Below are 15,964 nucleotides of genomic sequence, written 5' to 3'. Positions count from 1 at the left end.
AGCGAATCGTTACATCCTTACATACTCCTCACTTATGCACTGTTTGGAAAACCGTCTTGTATTGAGGGACATGCATCGATTCATGGTAAACACGTGGGCTTAAGTTAATGGATTTGGTAGCCACTTATTCCTTTCTAGAAAAGAATAAACATAAAGCTGAAAATCTAAACACGCTTAATAATAAAGGTTCTTTATTGGCATTGATGGTTCCACGAAGAAGCTCCATTTCATTGCGCAAAAGCTTCTCATAATGACCACAGGTTTTTGAAACCTGAAAATGGAGAAAAACACGTAACTCTACAATACTATACTCACTTTTCACGTATTTCTGCACAGAAACAACATTTAGAAAATTAAATAATAATGTTTCTGATATAAAAAGCTGGGGCAATAACAATATTAGCATTTAGCGATTCTATCTGATGGTTATACTATGACTATGATGGGGTTTTTTACATATTGTAAAAAAAAAAAATCGAGTAAATGGTGCAATTGCCGATAATTTCTAATGAAATAAATTATACCTTTATATTATATATGACACTTTTTAAAATGGTTAAAACTAGGCTATTTATTTAATCCAAAAACACAACAAAGACTGTAATATTGTGCATTTTTCCTTTTTCAGTCGGGTTATATTTGAAACTGTAATGTATTCCTGTGATGCAAAGCTGAATTTTAATTTGCCGTTATTCCAGTCTTCATTATCATATACTCCTTCAGAAATCATTCTACCATGGAAATGTATACATTTTATATTTTTTTGCTGTTTAGGTTTCTTTGATTAATTTAAAAAAACATACTGATTCCATAATTTTGAAGAGTAGTGTGCATATGTTATATATATATATATGCTCTAATTTATTAAACTAGGAAAAATACAGAGTAGAAGTATTTTCACAGAGTTTAGGACCCCACATTTTTTTTTTCTAAATCACAGACTGTTTGATATCAATGAGGCACCAGCACTAACTAATACATTTCACAGATTTCTTGAGAGCTACAACTTTTGGCAGCCACAAAACTGATCCACCATTGCATTCGCCATCCAAGTAATGCACTACACAGACGACAGTGTTGTTGCATTTCACCAACAGTCACTTGTTTCCTCCTCACAAACTATTCTCTTGATCCGCCGTGGCTGTACGGTGCAGCATCTAAACGCCGGTCGTCAGGTTCAAACCCATTTATTTCCAGGCGACTGCACATGGCTAATATAACCCTAAGTACAGCACTTTACCTGATAATGGCGTGTCTTAGGCTGCTGCACATCAATCATGTTTTGTCCTCCTCCGTCTTCTGCTCAGTGTTGTTTTATTCAGAGCTATTGAATTGTACGTCCTTGTCGCTGTATAGTATACAGTATAACACTTTCACTGTTTTATGATCTGCTGCATGAACACTATGATCCTCTATTATTAGATTTTTTTCACATCTCTTTTCCATTGTAGGTTTTGTTCCTAATTACAGTGTGTTTACATCATTAGTGTGAGTGTAAATTACAGGGAGCACAAGAGGTAACTATAGCTAGGTAATGACTCTGGAACTGTAGTTTTAACACCAAAGTTTTAGATTAAAAGCGATTGAATCAGCCACAGATGTTTAGCAAGGGATTTTCCAAATGAGAGCTGCTTTCTGACTGTAATTTATTCAGAAACATGCAGCAATTAGATGTGACTGAACATGGAAGAGCACTTCAATTCTCGGAAAGCATTATGTTGAATTTCAGTTCAGTAAATTTCTCTTCACGTCATTTAACTTTCTTGTGTGTTGCGGCTAATTCATATTCCAGCGAATGAACTGAAAGCAAGCCAATTGTTTGTTTCTTCAATGTGCAAACCGAACTCTGAAGTCAAATAAATTTGGGTCTGCATCAAAAGCTGTAGTGTGAAAGCATCCTTAAAGGAATAGTGCAACCAAAAATAAACATTTGCTGGAAATTCACTCTCCTTCAAGCCGTCCCAGATGAGTTTGTTTTTATTGGTGAGCAAGAGATGGAATGCAATTTGTTTCTAATTTACAACTAATTTACAACTTGGATGGAATCTTGGATTAAAATTTTTTGGGTGAATTTTTCCTTTGAATCGTTTCCAATATGTAATCAATTTAGATTGTTTTAAATCACATTAGCATCTGACAGACTTTGGTTTCTGGAAACCACGCACAAATGCATCTTTAAGTATGCACGGTATACAAAGGTTGATTGCAATGAGAATTTCTACATAAAATGCCTCATTTTCTTTTTTTTCCTAATTTATTTCATTTCTTAGCTCTCTGCATTTTCATTTTTGCTTTTTCCATCCACAATCTTGGCAAAACACTTTTTGTAGTCCTCGTGGGGAAAGGTAATACACATAAATGCAAAAACATTTCCAACGTACCTGGTGCAGGGTTAAAATCTGTGACAGAAAACACTTTGTAAGCTCCTCACAAAGATTTGGCAACATACATATAGAACTGTACATCAAGAACACTTCTCCTGTGTGTAAACAAACACTTTGAGTCGCTCAGTCAATAATTTATCTGTTAAGAGTCATTAACACAAGAATTCAGTCCCCAGTCAATGTTTCTTACCATGAGTTTCATCATTCACGGACGAAGAGACACTTCAATTGCCACATCTGGTCAAAAAAGGGTGCAAAATTGACAATGCCAGATCACAGCATATGCACAATGCCTCGATAGACTCAGATGCTCCATCAAAGACAGCCAGTTCTTCCATGTTCTTAAAGTTATTAAAATAGATGGACTGAGTCATTGGAAAAGCAAGGTGAGTGTCCTGTCTCTTGTTGTCTCAAAGCAGGGATTCATGCTCACACACACACACACACACACACACACACACGTTCTGATGGATTTCCAATATCAGTCAAGCCTCATAGTGACAACTGCCCACAAACCCTTATGTGTCCTCCTCTGGAGACTCGGTTGCCAGATATGTACAGACATACTTTCTCAGAACACTCACAGGTGGAGGGAAATCAACATGATCTCTGCTTAAATAAAGACGAAGTGTGAAGATTTACACTTTTATTCCACATTATTGTTATGATGAGAAAATTAACAGCTTTGAGACAATGACAGCCAGAACTGGAGCATCCCTATAATCACTCTATGACAGCAAAGCTAATTAGCTAATTGCTAATGCACGCTTGCATGTTGCTAATATATAAGGACATCACTATTTTAATGAACATTGGGTTGATAAAGGACACATTTTACTATTTAAAGTGCCCCTACCAGAATTTACTTAATATGTGACCCTGGAGCACAAAAGCAGTCTTAAGTCTCTGGGGTATATTTTAGCAATTGCCAAATATGCATTGCATGGGTCAAGATTATCGGATATATTAGGATAATAAGTAAAGATCATGTTCCATGAAAATCTTTTGTAAATTTCCTACCATAAATATATCAAAACTCAATTTTTGTTTAGTAATATGCATTGTAAAGAACCTCATTTGGACAACTTTAAAGGCGATTTTTCTCAATATTTAGATTTTTCTGGCTTCCTTGTAAATGTGTGATGTGTAAATCTACATTTTGACAAAGGGCCACGTATTTAAAAATAAATATATATTAACTGATTCTTATTTGATTCTTGAGAGATGAAGCCAAAACATGAACATGCTTTCATTAGTTATGAAAACAGCCAATAGCCACTGTTCTTTATATAAAGGTACTATTTTAATTAAAAATATCAAATCCAATTATAACTCAAAACCATAAATCAATACTTGATGTAGATTAAAATGTATACACAACTGTTCAGAAGGGTTGGATAATTTTTCTAATGTTGTAAAAAAGAACATCTATGTTCACCAAGGCTATATTTATTTAAAATACAGTATAATACAGAACACAGTAAAAACGGTAATACTGTAAAAAAATAAAAATAAATAATATATATAAAAACTTACATAGTTTAATTTTTCTATTTGCATTTTCAGCGGCCAATATTCCCATTATTTAGTTGTGCTTCTTGAATATTTGGCTTTTATTTCCCAGTATTTTGATTATTTGAATTTTCAAAAGAATATATATATATATATATATATATATATATATATATATATATATATATATATATTTTTTTTTAATATAAAGATATTCAAATTATTAATTTGCAATTAAATAAAAAAAATTAAAATTGCAATTTCTTCAAACATTTTTAAAGACCGCCAACTTTTCAACAGTAATGTTGTATATATAACACATCAAAGAAAAACATCAAATATATCAATATATTATTTAGTATTTTTATAGGTTTAGATGTTTGTTTTAAATGAATTCATGTAAGTTTTACTCACATGTCCCAACAATCAGTGCTGAATTTGACCAAATATGAGTGTTCTGATGAAGTATGAGGCAAAAATCCCATAAGTGGATGCATTGTTCGGCTTCTTACTTGATTAACCGTGATTCAGTGCTGTCTGAACTGTGTGTAAACCAAATCCAGGACAACCACATTCTTTTATACCTTCAGTGCTTCATGCACACCTACAGCCGACAGTCTGCGGTTTATGTTCCTGTACCTGCAGCGGAGCAGGTCTCTGTATGTGGAGCGCAGGTCCCGGTTGAAGAAAGCATAAATGAAGGGGTTCATAAGCGAGTTGGCATATCCAAACCACAGCAGCGTCCTCTCCAGCCAAATAGGTATGCAACTACACTTGACCCCGCATATAAATGGTCTCGCTGTAGAGAGAATAAAAAATGGCAGCCAACAAGTGCCAAAAACTCCAACTATCACACCCAATGTCGTAGCTGCTTTCTGCTCTCGCTTAAAGATGGAGATATTGTGTCGCTCGCGGCTGAGAAAGCGTGAAAGAGCAGCGCACTCCTCGGCCACGCCAGGCGTGTGTTGGGGTTTTAGGCCTTGCATCCTGAGAGCATCGCTGGCGACGGTTTCCAGACGATCCCGACGGGAGAAGTTGGTGAAACGATGCTTGGCGCAGCTTTTCCTGGCGGCCTTGAAGATCTTGTAGTACATGCAGAGCATGACAATCATGGGGATGTAGAAGGCCACGGCGGTGGAGTAGATGGTGTAGCCGAAGTCCTGACTGATTAGACAAACGCCAGCTGTGTTAATGTTCTTGGCCCAGCCACAGAACGGCGGCAGGGTGATCGAGGCCGACACAAGCCACACACCAAAGATCATCTTTGCCATCAGCTGGCCGTTTTGTCGAGCAGGGTAAGTCAAAGGGCGGGTGATGCCAAGATACCTGCAATCAAACAAATAGCTTTAAGACATTTTGATAAGATTGTGAATTAGAGTAAAGCTGAGGTTTACGATTCTGGAATACTAGCATTGCCAAATGAAATTATTAAATCATTGTCATAATTTCTCACGTCTTTCCCAATGTGGTTGTCTTTAACTAAAATAACTGAAATAAAGCTGAAAATCTGATGTTTATCTGCTTACCCGCAGGGCATCCAAGATGACTTTAGTTCTTCAGTAGAACACAAACCAAGATTTTTAAGTCAAACCATTGCAATCTATCACTCTTATAATGTACCGTAAGTGGATGGGAATCACGGCTAAAACATAGATTAAAACATACACAAAAAAAACCAAAGTAAACCCTGCTGCTCGTGACGATACACTGATGTGTAAAGACACAAAACGATTGGTCTGTACAAGAAACTTAAAAGTATTTACAGTATATAATTTTTTTTACCTCTGATGGACTAAATGGAGCATTGACACTATCTATAATCTCAATTAGAAGTGTAAATTGTCCACTTGAGAGATAGGTGGCGGTAATGCACATATAAGTCTGTGATCTGCCATAAAGCAAGAAGAAGAAGAAGACACCTCACACACCTGCTGATGAGAACACACACACGAGGACGTGCTCAGGAGAGTTTGAACAGTTAGGACATTGCTTGAATCAGGGGTAAAAAAATATAGAAATACTATACAGTTTCTTGCACAGACTGATCATTTTGTGTCTTTAGACATCAATGTACACTGTTGGGAACGTTACTTTAAAAAAGTAATTAGTTATAGTTACTCACTACTTGTTCCAAAAAGTAACTGAGTTAGTAACTGATTTACTCTATAATAAAAGTAACTTGTTACCAAGGAAAGTAACTTTTTGCGTTACTGTTAAAAAAAAAAAAAAACTTGCTATACGTCAATTTTTTTTAGCAGTTTTCACAAGTCAGTTGAAATGAGCTGAACAGACAGCTGTTCGTACATAACTTTCGATATGCATTGCACATCAACAGACAGCAAGAGTTTTATCCTGCACTTCAAGTATTATCTTTGTAAGAAAAGTGTTTTTGGCCACTAGCTTTGTAGATGCGTGTGTCACACATTACATGCACGTTCTTGTCTTTGACCACAATGAATTTGAAGTAGTGCTTATATCTCCACCTTGAAAATGCCAACTTTTCATCGGATTGCTCCTGACTCGCCATTTCTGCTGCTGCGAATCTCTGCTGTTGCGTATGTGTGGGTGTTTATGTGTGTGTGTGTGTTTGGGGCCGCTGGCGCGTGTGCCTGCATGTGTGTAAAAACACTCGCTCTGATTGGCTACCATGAAACACATGACTCTGCCTTAGCCAATCATAATCGCTTATTTCGTTATTAACCCACCTGCTCACTCGCTGTGTGAGCCAGGGGTGCGTTCGGTTTGCATAGTTTATTAAATCAATGCATAGTAACGCACCGCATTTAACGGTCAGTGTAACGTTAACGGCGTTGTAACAACAGGAAAAGTAATTAGTTAGATTACCGCGTTACTGAAAAAATGACTTCGTTACCTAACGCCGTTCTTTTAAACACCGTTATTCCAAACACTGTCAATGTATCATCACAAGCCGCAGGGTTTAATTTGGTTTTGTTTGTGTATGTTTTTTTTTTTTTTAATTGTATATTTTAGCCTCGACTCCCATCCACCTCAATTATAAGATTGATAGACTGCAGCGGGTTTGACTTAAAAATCTTGGTTTGTGTTTACTGAAGAAATAAAGTCACCAACATCTTGGATGCCCTGGGGGTAAGCAGATAAACATCACTTTTTCATTTCGTTGGGTGAACTATACTTTTAAATTCATATTTGCCTTGGCAACTAAGGCAAATATGTTCAACTTAATGAATAAGTTCAACAATTACTAACCAACATAAAACAAAAAAAGAAAAGTATACAATATACAATAGTATAGCTGTTATATTCCAATAAATCAATTCAACGTTAATCTTTTTCTTCAACACAGCTTTCAAACCTCAATCTGTTTGCATGTTTATTCAATATGCCACATTAAAACATGTCAGACCAGGTTTGACATCAATGATGCCAAATTTACATTCATTCATGTGAGTTGTTTATCTGAATGTGATGCAGAAAATGTATATACCAATGAAATTTGATTGTAATGAAAAAGAAGGTCATTGACTAACAACTTAAACTTTCATTTCAACATCTCTTTTTGTGTTCAACAGAAGCTGGTTTGGAACAACATGATGGTGAGTAAACAATGACAACATTTTTAACTTTAACAATTAAAGAACCACTTCAGTTTCCCCAAAGAACCTTTCGTGAAACAGTTATTATAAGAACCTTTTTTTTTCTTAGTGTGAAGAACTAGTCTAAACAACCTTCTTCCATTATATAGAAGCTTGTACTGCCATTATGTACTGCAGATGCATGAACTCGCCTCAAACTTGTTATTCTACAATTCTGCTCAATAAAACGATAGGTGGTACTCCACAAGATAATTGAGAGGCAGATCAGATTGAAGCAAGACATTGAGCATTTTAAAGAAATTAGGTTCACATCAGGGGCATACTCCAAGCACGATGAGAGGGCGGCACAAATTGTGTTTGTCTGAGCAGTTCTTGTCTGAACCAATCAGCACCCACTTGAGCCGAGTTGATGAGCAGAAACGGTGGACTTGAGAAAAATGCATGAAACAAAAAGAGATCAATTATACTATTGCCACTTCTACCGCTGAGGAAATTGACCTTGATGCCGCCATTGCATCTGTTGTGGTTAAAGAACCACATTTAAAGAGACGATTACAACTCTTGAAGGATTGATGAATGATTCTCAATGCCATGACCCCTGCCCCCAGGAGTGATACGGGATATGGCAAAAGATGACCATGTGCATATCATTTAGAAGACGCTTTTATTTAAAGTGACGAAAGTGATTTATAACCAAACATTAATCAGTTAAATAAAAAAGTTCCATAATGCCAAATGCAGGTATGTGCTTTTTGATTCACTAAAATAACCAATTCATTAGACTCAATTGTTCCTGTGGAGTCTAATTCATGAACAGTTCCTTGTAGTCAATCTAGTGAAAATAAATCAAGTCTTTTCGATAAGTTACTGTAGTTTGATTCAATAATAAACTACTCTTTTGAGAAAATCCTTCTAATGAATCATTCAAAAAAGCCAAACTGAATCAGTCACTAAATGAAGGATTCATCACATCCAGGAATGGAATATTTTCTTTTATTACACAGCTCTGTGAAATATTCTTGTTGGTCAATTGTGGCATTCAGCTGGCAGATATTTCCTTGTATTCACCATTGTCTATGACAAAGCTATGTATCGTAATGAACAGAAAATCTAAATAATGTAATACATTTCACTATATAAATTAATCTCTTCATTTCCCATGTAGTCTCCTTTTTACCATTTTACGTGCATTTCCTATGCAACAAATATATGAACACTGTCCAAACCTAAACACAGATTTAAATGACACTATGAGTTCGTTAGTGCTAAAGTCCAGTTACTATCTTTGACATTTTGCCCTGTGGTTTTATATGATGTGTTTGACATTACTCCTCACTACACAAGTACTGTAAATTAAACCAGTGATATGACAGAGTAAAGACATGTACGACGTTGAAATAAAATTCCTGGAGCGCTATATCCTTCATATGCAGTGACAGCTCCAGCATACAGATCTGATTCCCCATGGAACCAGCTCTGGCTCAGGCCCCATCAGCTGCATAAAGTAAATGATTCCAACTTCCCTTTAAGCAGCTTAGCTGTCAAACACACACTGGTTTACGATTCCCAGAGGTAGAGGTCCGTGGGTCATGTAAATAACATAGCCATTATTTATGTAATAATGCTGAGGGCAAAGGGGATTCCAAGGCTAGAATAATTTTAATCATGTTTCTAGGTCATATGGAAAATGCAGTTTGACCTTTTCATGTAATCCTTTGAACAACATGTTCAATTTTCCACGTCAAAATGAAAATAAAAAAGGCTTGTGAAAGACCTATGAGGTCCACTGAAGGAGCAAGTAAGTCTAGAAGAGGATCAGGCTATATGAATCTCATGTGAATATACATTAAACACATGTTTGTTAACTGGGTCATTGATTTCTTTAGGTGCAAATAATTCACCTTACATTAAAATGTGCTGAAAAAGAACTCGAACCCAGCCCAGATAGCAATATCTCTGAAGACCAGATCAAGCCCACACCTGACATCTTCATGGTGCCCACATACCGCATGAATGATGCCACTTGGGTAGTCCCTTCATGTTTGCCAGGTTTGGGCTACAAGCAAGCCAAATTAATGCCTAATGATGGCCATGAATAAACCAAATAAAGCAGAACTGGCCCAAATCTGGGCCACATTGATTTGAATTCTGGCCCAGATCCAACACTTTGCTCCGGCTCACATACTGTGTAGAATGATAGCATTTGGGTGGTCCACTCCTGTTTGCAAAATCTGCCATAGGTAGGCCATATGACATCCATGAAATAAATAAACTAAACCAGAACTGGCCCAATCTGGGCAACAATGATTTTAATTCTGGCCCAGATCAGGTCCAGATCTAACACATTGATCCAGCCCACATACTGGCATTTGGGTGGCCACAAGCAAGCCAGACGAAGGCCGCATGTCAGCAATGACAAAAAAAAAAAAAAACTATTAATAATTAAAGAAGAACTTGTCCAAATCTGAATCACATATTTTAATTCGGGCCCTGGAAACTATGTTCCATCAGCACTGGCGCCCCCCAGGGATATGTTCTCTCCCCGCTGCTCTTCTCCCTGTATACCAACGTCTGTACCCCTACTGACCCCTCTGTAAAACTCCTTAAGTTCACAGATGACACCACACTTATCAGCCTCATTCTGGACTGTGACGAGTCTGCTTACAGACAAGAGGTTGAGCGGCTGTCTTAACAACCTGGAACTGAACATGCTCAAAACAGGTGAATCATTGGTACAACCCTACCTAGTCTCCAAGAACCGTACTCATCCAGAGTGAGCAACTGTCTGGCAAAATCTTTCAGGACCCCTCACACTATGCACTCTTTCTCTTCAAACTGTTGCCATCTGGTCAGCGCTACAGAGCTCTGAGTACCAAAAAAGACAGATCATAGAAAAAGCTTCTACCCTCAGGCCATCTATCTCACAGACAGTTAAATGATCCCCCTACTGTGCAATAAAACATGTGAAATACCCACTAACCACACTTATATTTATTACACATAAGTTATCGATTTATCAATTAACCTACAACTTGGATTTAGCCTGTGGATATTTACGCATTATCTACTTATTTTTGGCTTAACTATTCCTTTAATGTGGTAAAAGCTTAGTGCACCGTTGCCAGTTTTTGGCAGTGCTGTTATTTCCTATAACATAACATTCAACCGACATGCTAGATTTTGTTCATACAAAGAATCTGAACTCTTCAACTTTGCATCAAACCTTTTTCAGCTTGCATTATTTTAAATCACATCCATTTAAATTACATCTATGCTTTTGACTTTTCAAAAGCATCTACTGTAAATGTCAATTTGATATAGTAGTAATCAGTGGAGCCGCTGGAGAAAGTACCCTAAAAATAGCCATGATAGATGTGTTATTTTATGTTGTGTCATCATTATATATTTTTAGATATTAATGAATGTCTGGTGAAGAGTGCTAGCGCTTCTAGAAAATTCCTGACTCTTCTTTTTACTCTGATTTTGTTTGTCTTGGGGCCTATTGTGTGGTCTTGGATGGACGGTAAGACAGGGTTAATAAAGAGGATGTTTCAGTTCCACCATAATTAAGTGATCTCAATGTTTTCTGAATCTTTTTAGAGCTCGTTTTTAAAAGCACCATTCGTCTTTTTGTGTCTGGGACAGCAGACGGCGAAATATTCAAAATATGAAAGTCAATACTGCTTTTAGACGAACCAAACACAATGCCCAAAAAAGAGAGGTGAATAAAAGAACATCTCCTTCGCAGCTGTTTAAAAGCACTTGGAAATCTGCTGTCATACATAACATACTGAGAAATATTGATAAAAATAAGTTTTGATAGATATATTTATCAAGCTATTTGCCGTTTCTCTTGATTCCCTTATAATATTAAGCCAGCACTTACAGTATAATTTATTGTAAAGTCTCCCTTTGAGATAGAAAAGAGTAAAGTCCAGGCTAGAGTGGTTGAGAAACTGGGTTAATGGAGGACGAGACATGACAGAGAAATGCACACAGGTCTGTCTCTGAATGAACTGATGAAGAGTGACATACAGAGGACGGAAAGCAATGAAGCAAAGTCTTTTAGAGCAGCCACTGCTCCTTCATCTTCCTCCTCCTCTCTTCTTCACACAAACTCACTTTAAATGCCACTTTTAAAGCATGGTATTGTGCTTTCTTAAACAAATTAATGAGATGCACTTGCACTGTGCACATGCATGATGCATTCCGTGCCAAATACACAGCGACTGCACTATATATAAGGATAGAGGATCTCTGCTTTTGCTTACTTATATATATATATATTCCACTATAGGAAGTGAGAATTGTCCGATCTGACAGCTCGCTTTTGACATCTGAGCCTTTAGCCGCCTACTCCCGTCTACATTCAACACCAGTCTTTTGGCATCTCAAACGAGTCTAAAAGCTGAGGATTGCAGAGGCTTGATGGAACACGGCACCACCGCTCGTTCTGGTGTTTCAAGGATAAAAATAAATAAAATAAATCTACAGCAATGTTTTCTTAAGATACTCTCTCTCACACACTCCCTCTCTATGAATTCATCCTCTCGCTGTACAACATCGCTAAAGTATTTCATGACATTTGTATTCTTTCTGTTTATCCCAGTCTTTCTTCCTCATTCTCCCACTGTGTATTCTTCAGTAATTTATATACAAATCCAAGGAGCTTTAGTGCCATGTTTGGTTTCTGTCCAGGCTACAGCTAGTATCTTTTTTTAGGTCAGGGACAAAACCTGTGGCTATTTTCAGATTATAAATAAGGCGGACAATATTTATTTGAATACAAGATTCTTTCCATGTGAGCCCACTGTCTCCACTTTAGTTTTTATTTTTGTATTATCACAGCATATTTATTTCACATAGAATATATATATATATATATATATATATATATATATATATAAATACTGAAAGTGTCTGCCAAAGGCATGCATGCATATATATATATATATATATATATATATATAATATGCAATGTAAGCTGCAATTTAAAGTTCCTTCATTTAAAACTGAAAGTGTATATATATATATATATATATATATATATATATATATATATATATATATATATATATATATATATATATATATGCATGCATTTGGCAGACACTTTCAGTTTTAAATGAAGGAACTTTAAATTGCAGCTTACATTGCATTTATGTCTTCTCTAGGAATCAAACTCATGGCCTTGGTTTATTTTCCTTGACAGGAAAAATATAACTTGCCCTAAAGACTTGCCATGTACATGCATTTTTGCAAACTGTGAGTTTTGGCTGTTTTTACAAACACGACAAATCCTGTGGCTATTTTCAGATTATAAATAAGGAGGACAATATTTATCTGAATACAAGTAGATTATTTCCATGTAGCCTAAGTCCAACTTCTCCACTTGAGTTTATATTTTTGTATTAATGCAGCAGATTAATTTCACATAGAAAGTCTATTTATAGCCGAATATTTTATTATTATTATTTTTTTTAAATGAATACTTTTATTCAGAATGGGTGAATTAAACTGATCAATAGTTAAGTAAAGACGCTTAAAATTATTTAAAACAAAGTGCATTTATAATAAATTCAAAATATTTATTTTTCAAATAAATGTTGTTGTTGTCACAGAATTTTTTTTTCCATAAATAAAATATTTTATTTTGTGATAATATATCAGAATATTGTTATGTACTTACTGTATTTTTTTTTTTACTTCTGATTGCAGACTTGACAAATTTGAGACGTTCTGTTGATTCGTTGACATTTCGTGTCAGTGATATAACTGGATTAAAATAAGATTTACTTCAGTTTAATCCCATGCTGTCTGAGACAAACCGAATATAAAAAGATCTCTATTTTTTAAAAGCATCCTTAAGGGAAGCTGTTGCTGTTTTTTGTAATGGACACAGTTGGCAAACACTGCCAGATTCAATTACTGCTTGTACACACCGTTAACTGGCTTCATACTGTCTCTCGCTGAACATGTACATAACCTTAGGCTTAAAAGAAATAGAGCTGCAATTTTAGAGGAATCTAAGCACTTGTGATGGACTTTGTTTCTTGGCGAACATTCATCAAATGAATAAAAAGAAACGCCGTTGTATGACAGCTGCGTAAAGTGAATTTGAAACCTTTTAGTGATGACAACCCGGGTTTGAACTCATCAACAGATTGACCCTTTCCACAACGCCTGACATTTTAAAGAGTGGGTATTATCGGAGTAGAGTGAAGCTGTATTTAAGCGGTAGGATATATCAGAGGCTTCACGTGTTTCGTGAACTCAGACGTCCATTGGATGCATGGACGTCTTCGGAGAGAAGCACGATTCGAGCGTCGATTACAGAGAAAAGAGTTTCAAATCTTCTCTCGGTCTATGCTGTTTGTCAGCTTGATTTTGTTGTTGCTGTGAAAGGAATTTAGTTCTTTCATACAGAACTGTCTGAACACCTCACTGGGTTACGCTTCAGTTCAAGGCCGATTAACTTTTTCATTATCTACATTTATTATTGTCAACTTCATTTGTATACATTTAATCAGTTATGCATTACTGAGGGAATTTACGTCACATTGTTGGCAAGAAAAAGTCAAGAAAACTTTTCTTTTTAATTAAACTGTTACCTAATTGCATTATAGATGTTCACACACACACACACACACACACACACATACACTTTTTTCTATGGTTTATGAGGACTCTACATAGGCGTAATGCTTTGTATACTGTACAAACCGTATTTTCTATCACCCTACACCTAAACCTACCCATCACAGGAAACTTTGTGTGTTTTTTAGATTTTTTTATTTTTTATTATTAATGATTAATAAATCTTTTGAATTATGGGGACACTGAAAATTTCCTCATAAATCACCTTGTCCTTGTAATACCTATGTCATACCCATGTAGTTATACAAATTTGTGTCCTCATAAACAATATAAACACACACACACACACACAGACACACACACACACACGCACATATACTGTAAAGAATATCCGTGTAATGTACGGTAAAAAAACGGCATCTGGGGTTTACAGAATTCTACCATAAAAATGTGGGTGTTATGGCTTTACCTTAAATTTACAGTTAAATACCGTAATTTCATAGAAAGTCACCTGATGGACCAAATCCCATCACAAGCAAAAAATAAATAATTTACAACATTATATGTAACATACAACCCTAATAAACATAACAGATAAGAAAAAAAAATTAGAAGAAACATATTTATTTCAAAGAAAAAACATCAAATTCAAACAAAATTTGAAATGCAACGCAGAGAATTCTGGGAACGCCAGTTTACCGTTAATCTTTTTTTTTACCGTTAAAATTACAGTAATTTTTTACAGTGTACATATAAGCATATATGGGAAAAATATAACTTGCCCTAAAGACTGGCAATGTACGAGCATGTTTGCAAACTTTGAGTTTGGGCTGTTTTTACAAACTAATAGATGAATCTAAATCAGTAGCTTTGGATAAAAGTGTCTGCTTAATGAACAAATGCAAATGTACTGACAGCTACAGATGCTGCAAACACAGCTCAAGATGTATTGAACCCCGAATATTACATTAAAACACACAACAAGGAAGAATATGTGACATCTGCATTGCCAAATGTGTTCTTTTGTGACAATATCAAAAAAATAAAAAAAAAACACTCGCATCTCGGCGGTCCTTGGGGGAAAGTCATGAAAACAAAAATGGCATGAAATAAATCAGCACTCCAGTGCCGTCTGCAGCTATATTTATACAGCTCTATTTAGATTTATTATTGTCTTCATAAGCCCAACCCAAACAGCCCCAACCCCCATTTCATTCTGCAACGAGGATTCAGGGGTAATTGCTCTCTAAATATGTCAGATGACACATGCTCTACTGAGTTTATTAGCGACAAACACCAGTAGCTCCTCATTTATTAGGATAATTAACTGAACAAATTTCCTTAGTGCTGCTAATATGCACACAAGCAGCAGCTGTCATCCTAAACGTTGAGTGCTGTTCCAGACAGACAATGAATGCATAATACATCTGTATTATAAAATAGCACGCTTTAATACACATAAATACATGATACACTGATGATTTCATGGATGCACTGTGCCTCAGAATATATTTAAACACTCAAGCCATGCTCAAAAACAAATTAATTTAGTCTTTAAAACAACAAATTTGCATTATATAACAAGAGGCAAAAGCAAATAAGTTTTATGCTGCATTGCTGTGAATTATTTGATTAAAGATCACGTCAAGACATGATATATCAATGCTATTATGGATGTGCAATAAATATTTTGGGACACAAAATACATTTGAGCATGCTTAAAATAACAAATTAATTTCTAAGTGATAGATTGCATTATATAATGAAACATAAAACCAAGAGGCAACAGCAAACAATCACAAAAGTGTGCTTAAATGCAATTTGGTTTGTTTTTAACTGTATAATATGATGTTATACATGCATGTTTAAGTGAAGTGTGATATACTTATTTCAATG

At 35.7% G+C, this 15,964-nt stretch overlaps 1 protein-coding gene across 1 annotated transcript in view; it reads right to left on the bottom strand.

The window, feature by feature from the left end:
- Positions 1-4,225: 4,225 nt before the first annotated feature.
- The window catches only part of LOC127958836 (5-hydroxytryptamine receptor 7), a 32,920-nt gene continuing 21,181 nt past the window's right edge, over positions 4,226-15,964 (bottom strand). Inside the window, exon 2 of the mRNA XM_052557847.1 lies at positions 4,226-5,222. Within this exon, the coding sequence (XP_052413807.1) occupies positions 4,475-5,222 (748 nt within the window). The 3' untranslated portion in view covers positions 4,226-4,474. The remainder of the gene's footprint in view (positions 5,223-15,964) is intronic.

Source organism: Carassius gibelio, chromosome B5 (genome assembly GCF_023724105.1).
Source record: "Carassius gibelio isolate Cgi1373 ecotype wild population from Czech Republic chromosome B5, carGib1.2-hapl.c, whole genome shotgun sequence".
Taxonomy (NCBI): domain Eukaryota; kingdom Metazoa; phylum Chordata; class Actinopteri; order Cypriniformes; family Cyprinidae; genus Carassius; species Carassius gibelio.
This window is presented reverse-complemented; position numbering and strand designations above follow the sequence as displayed.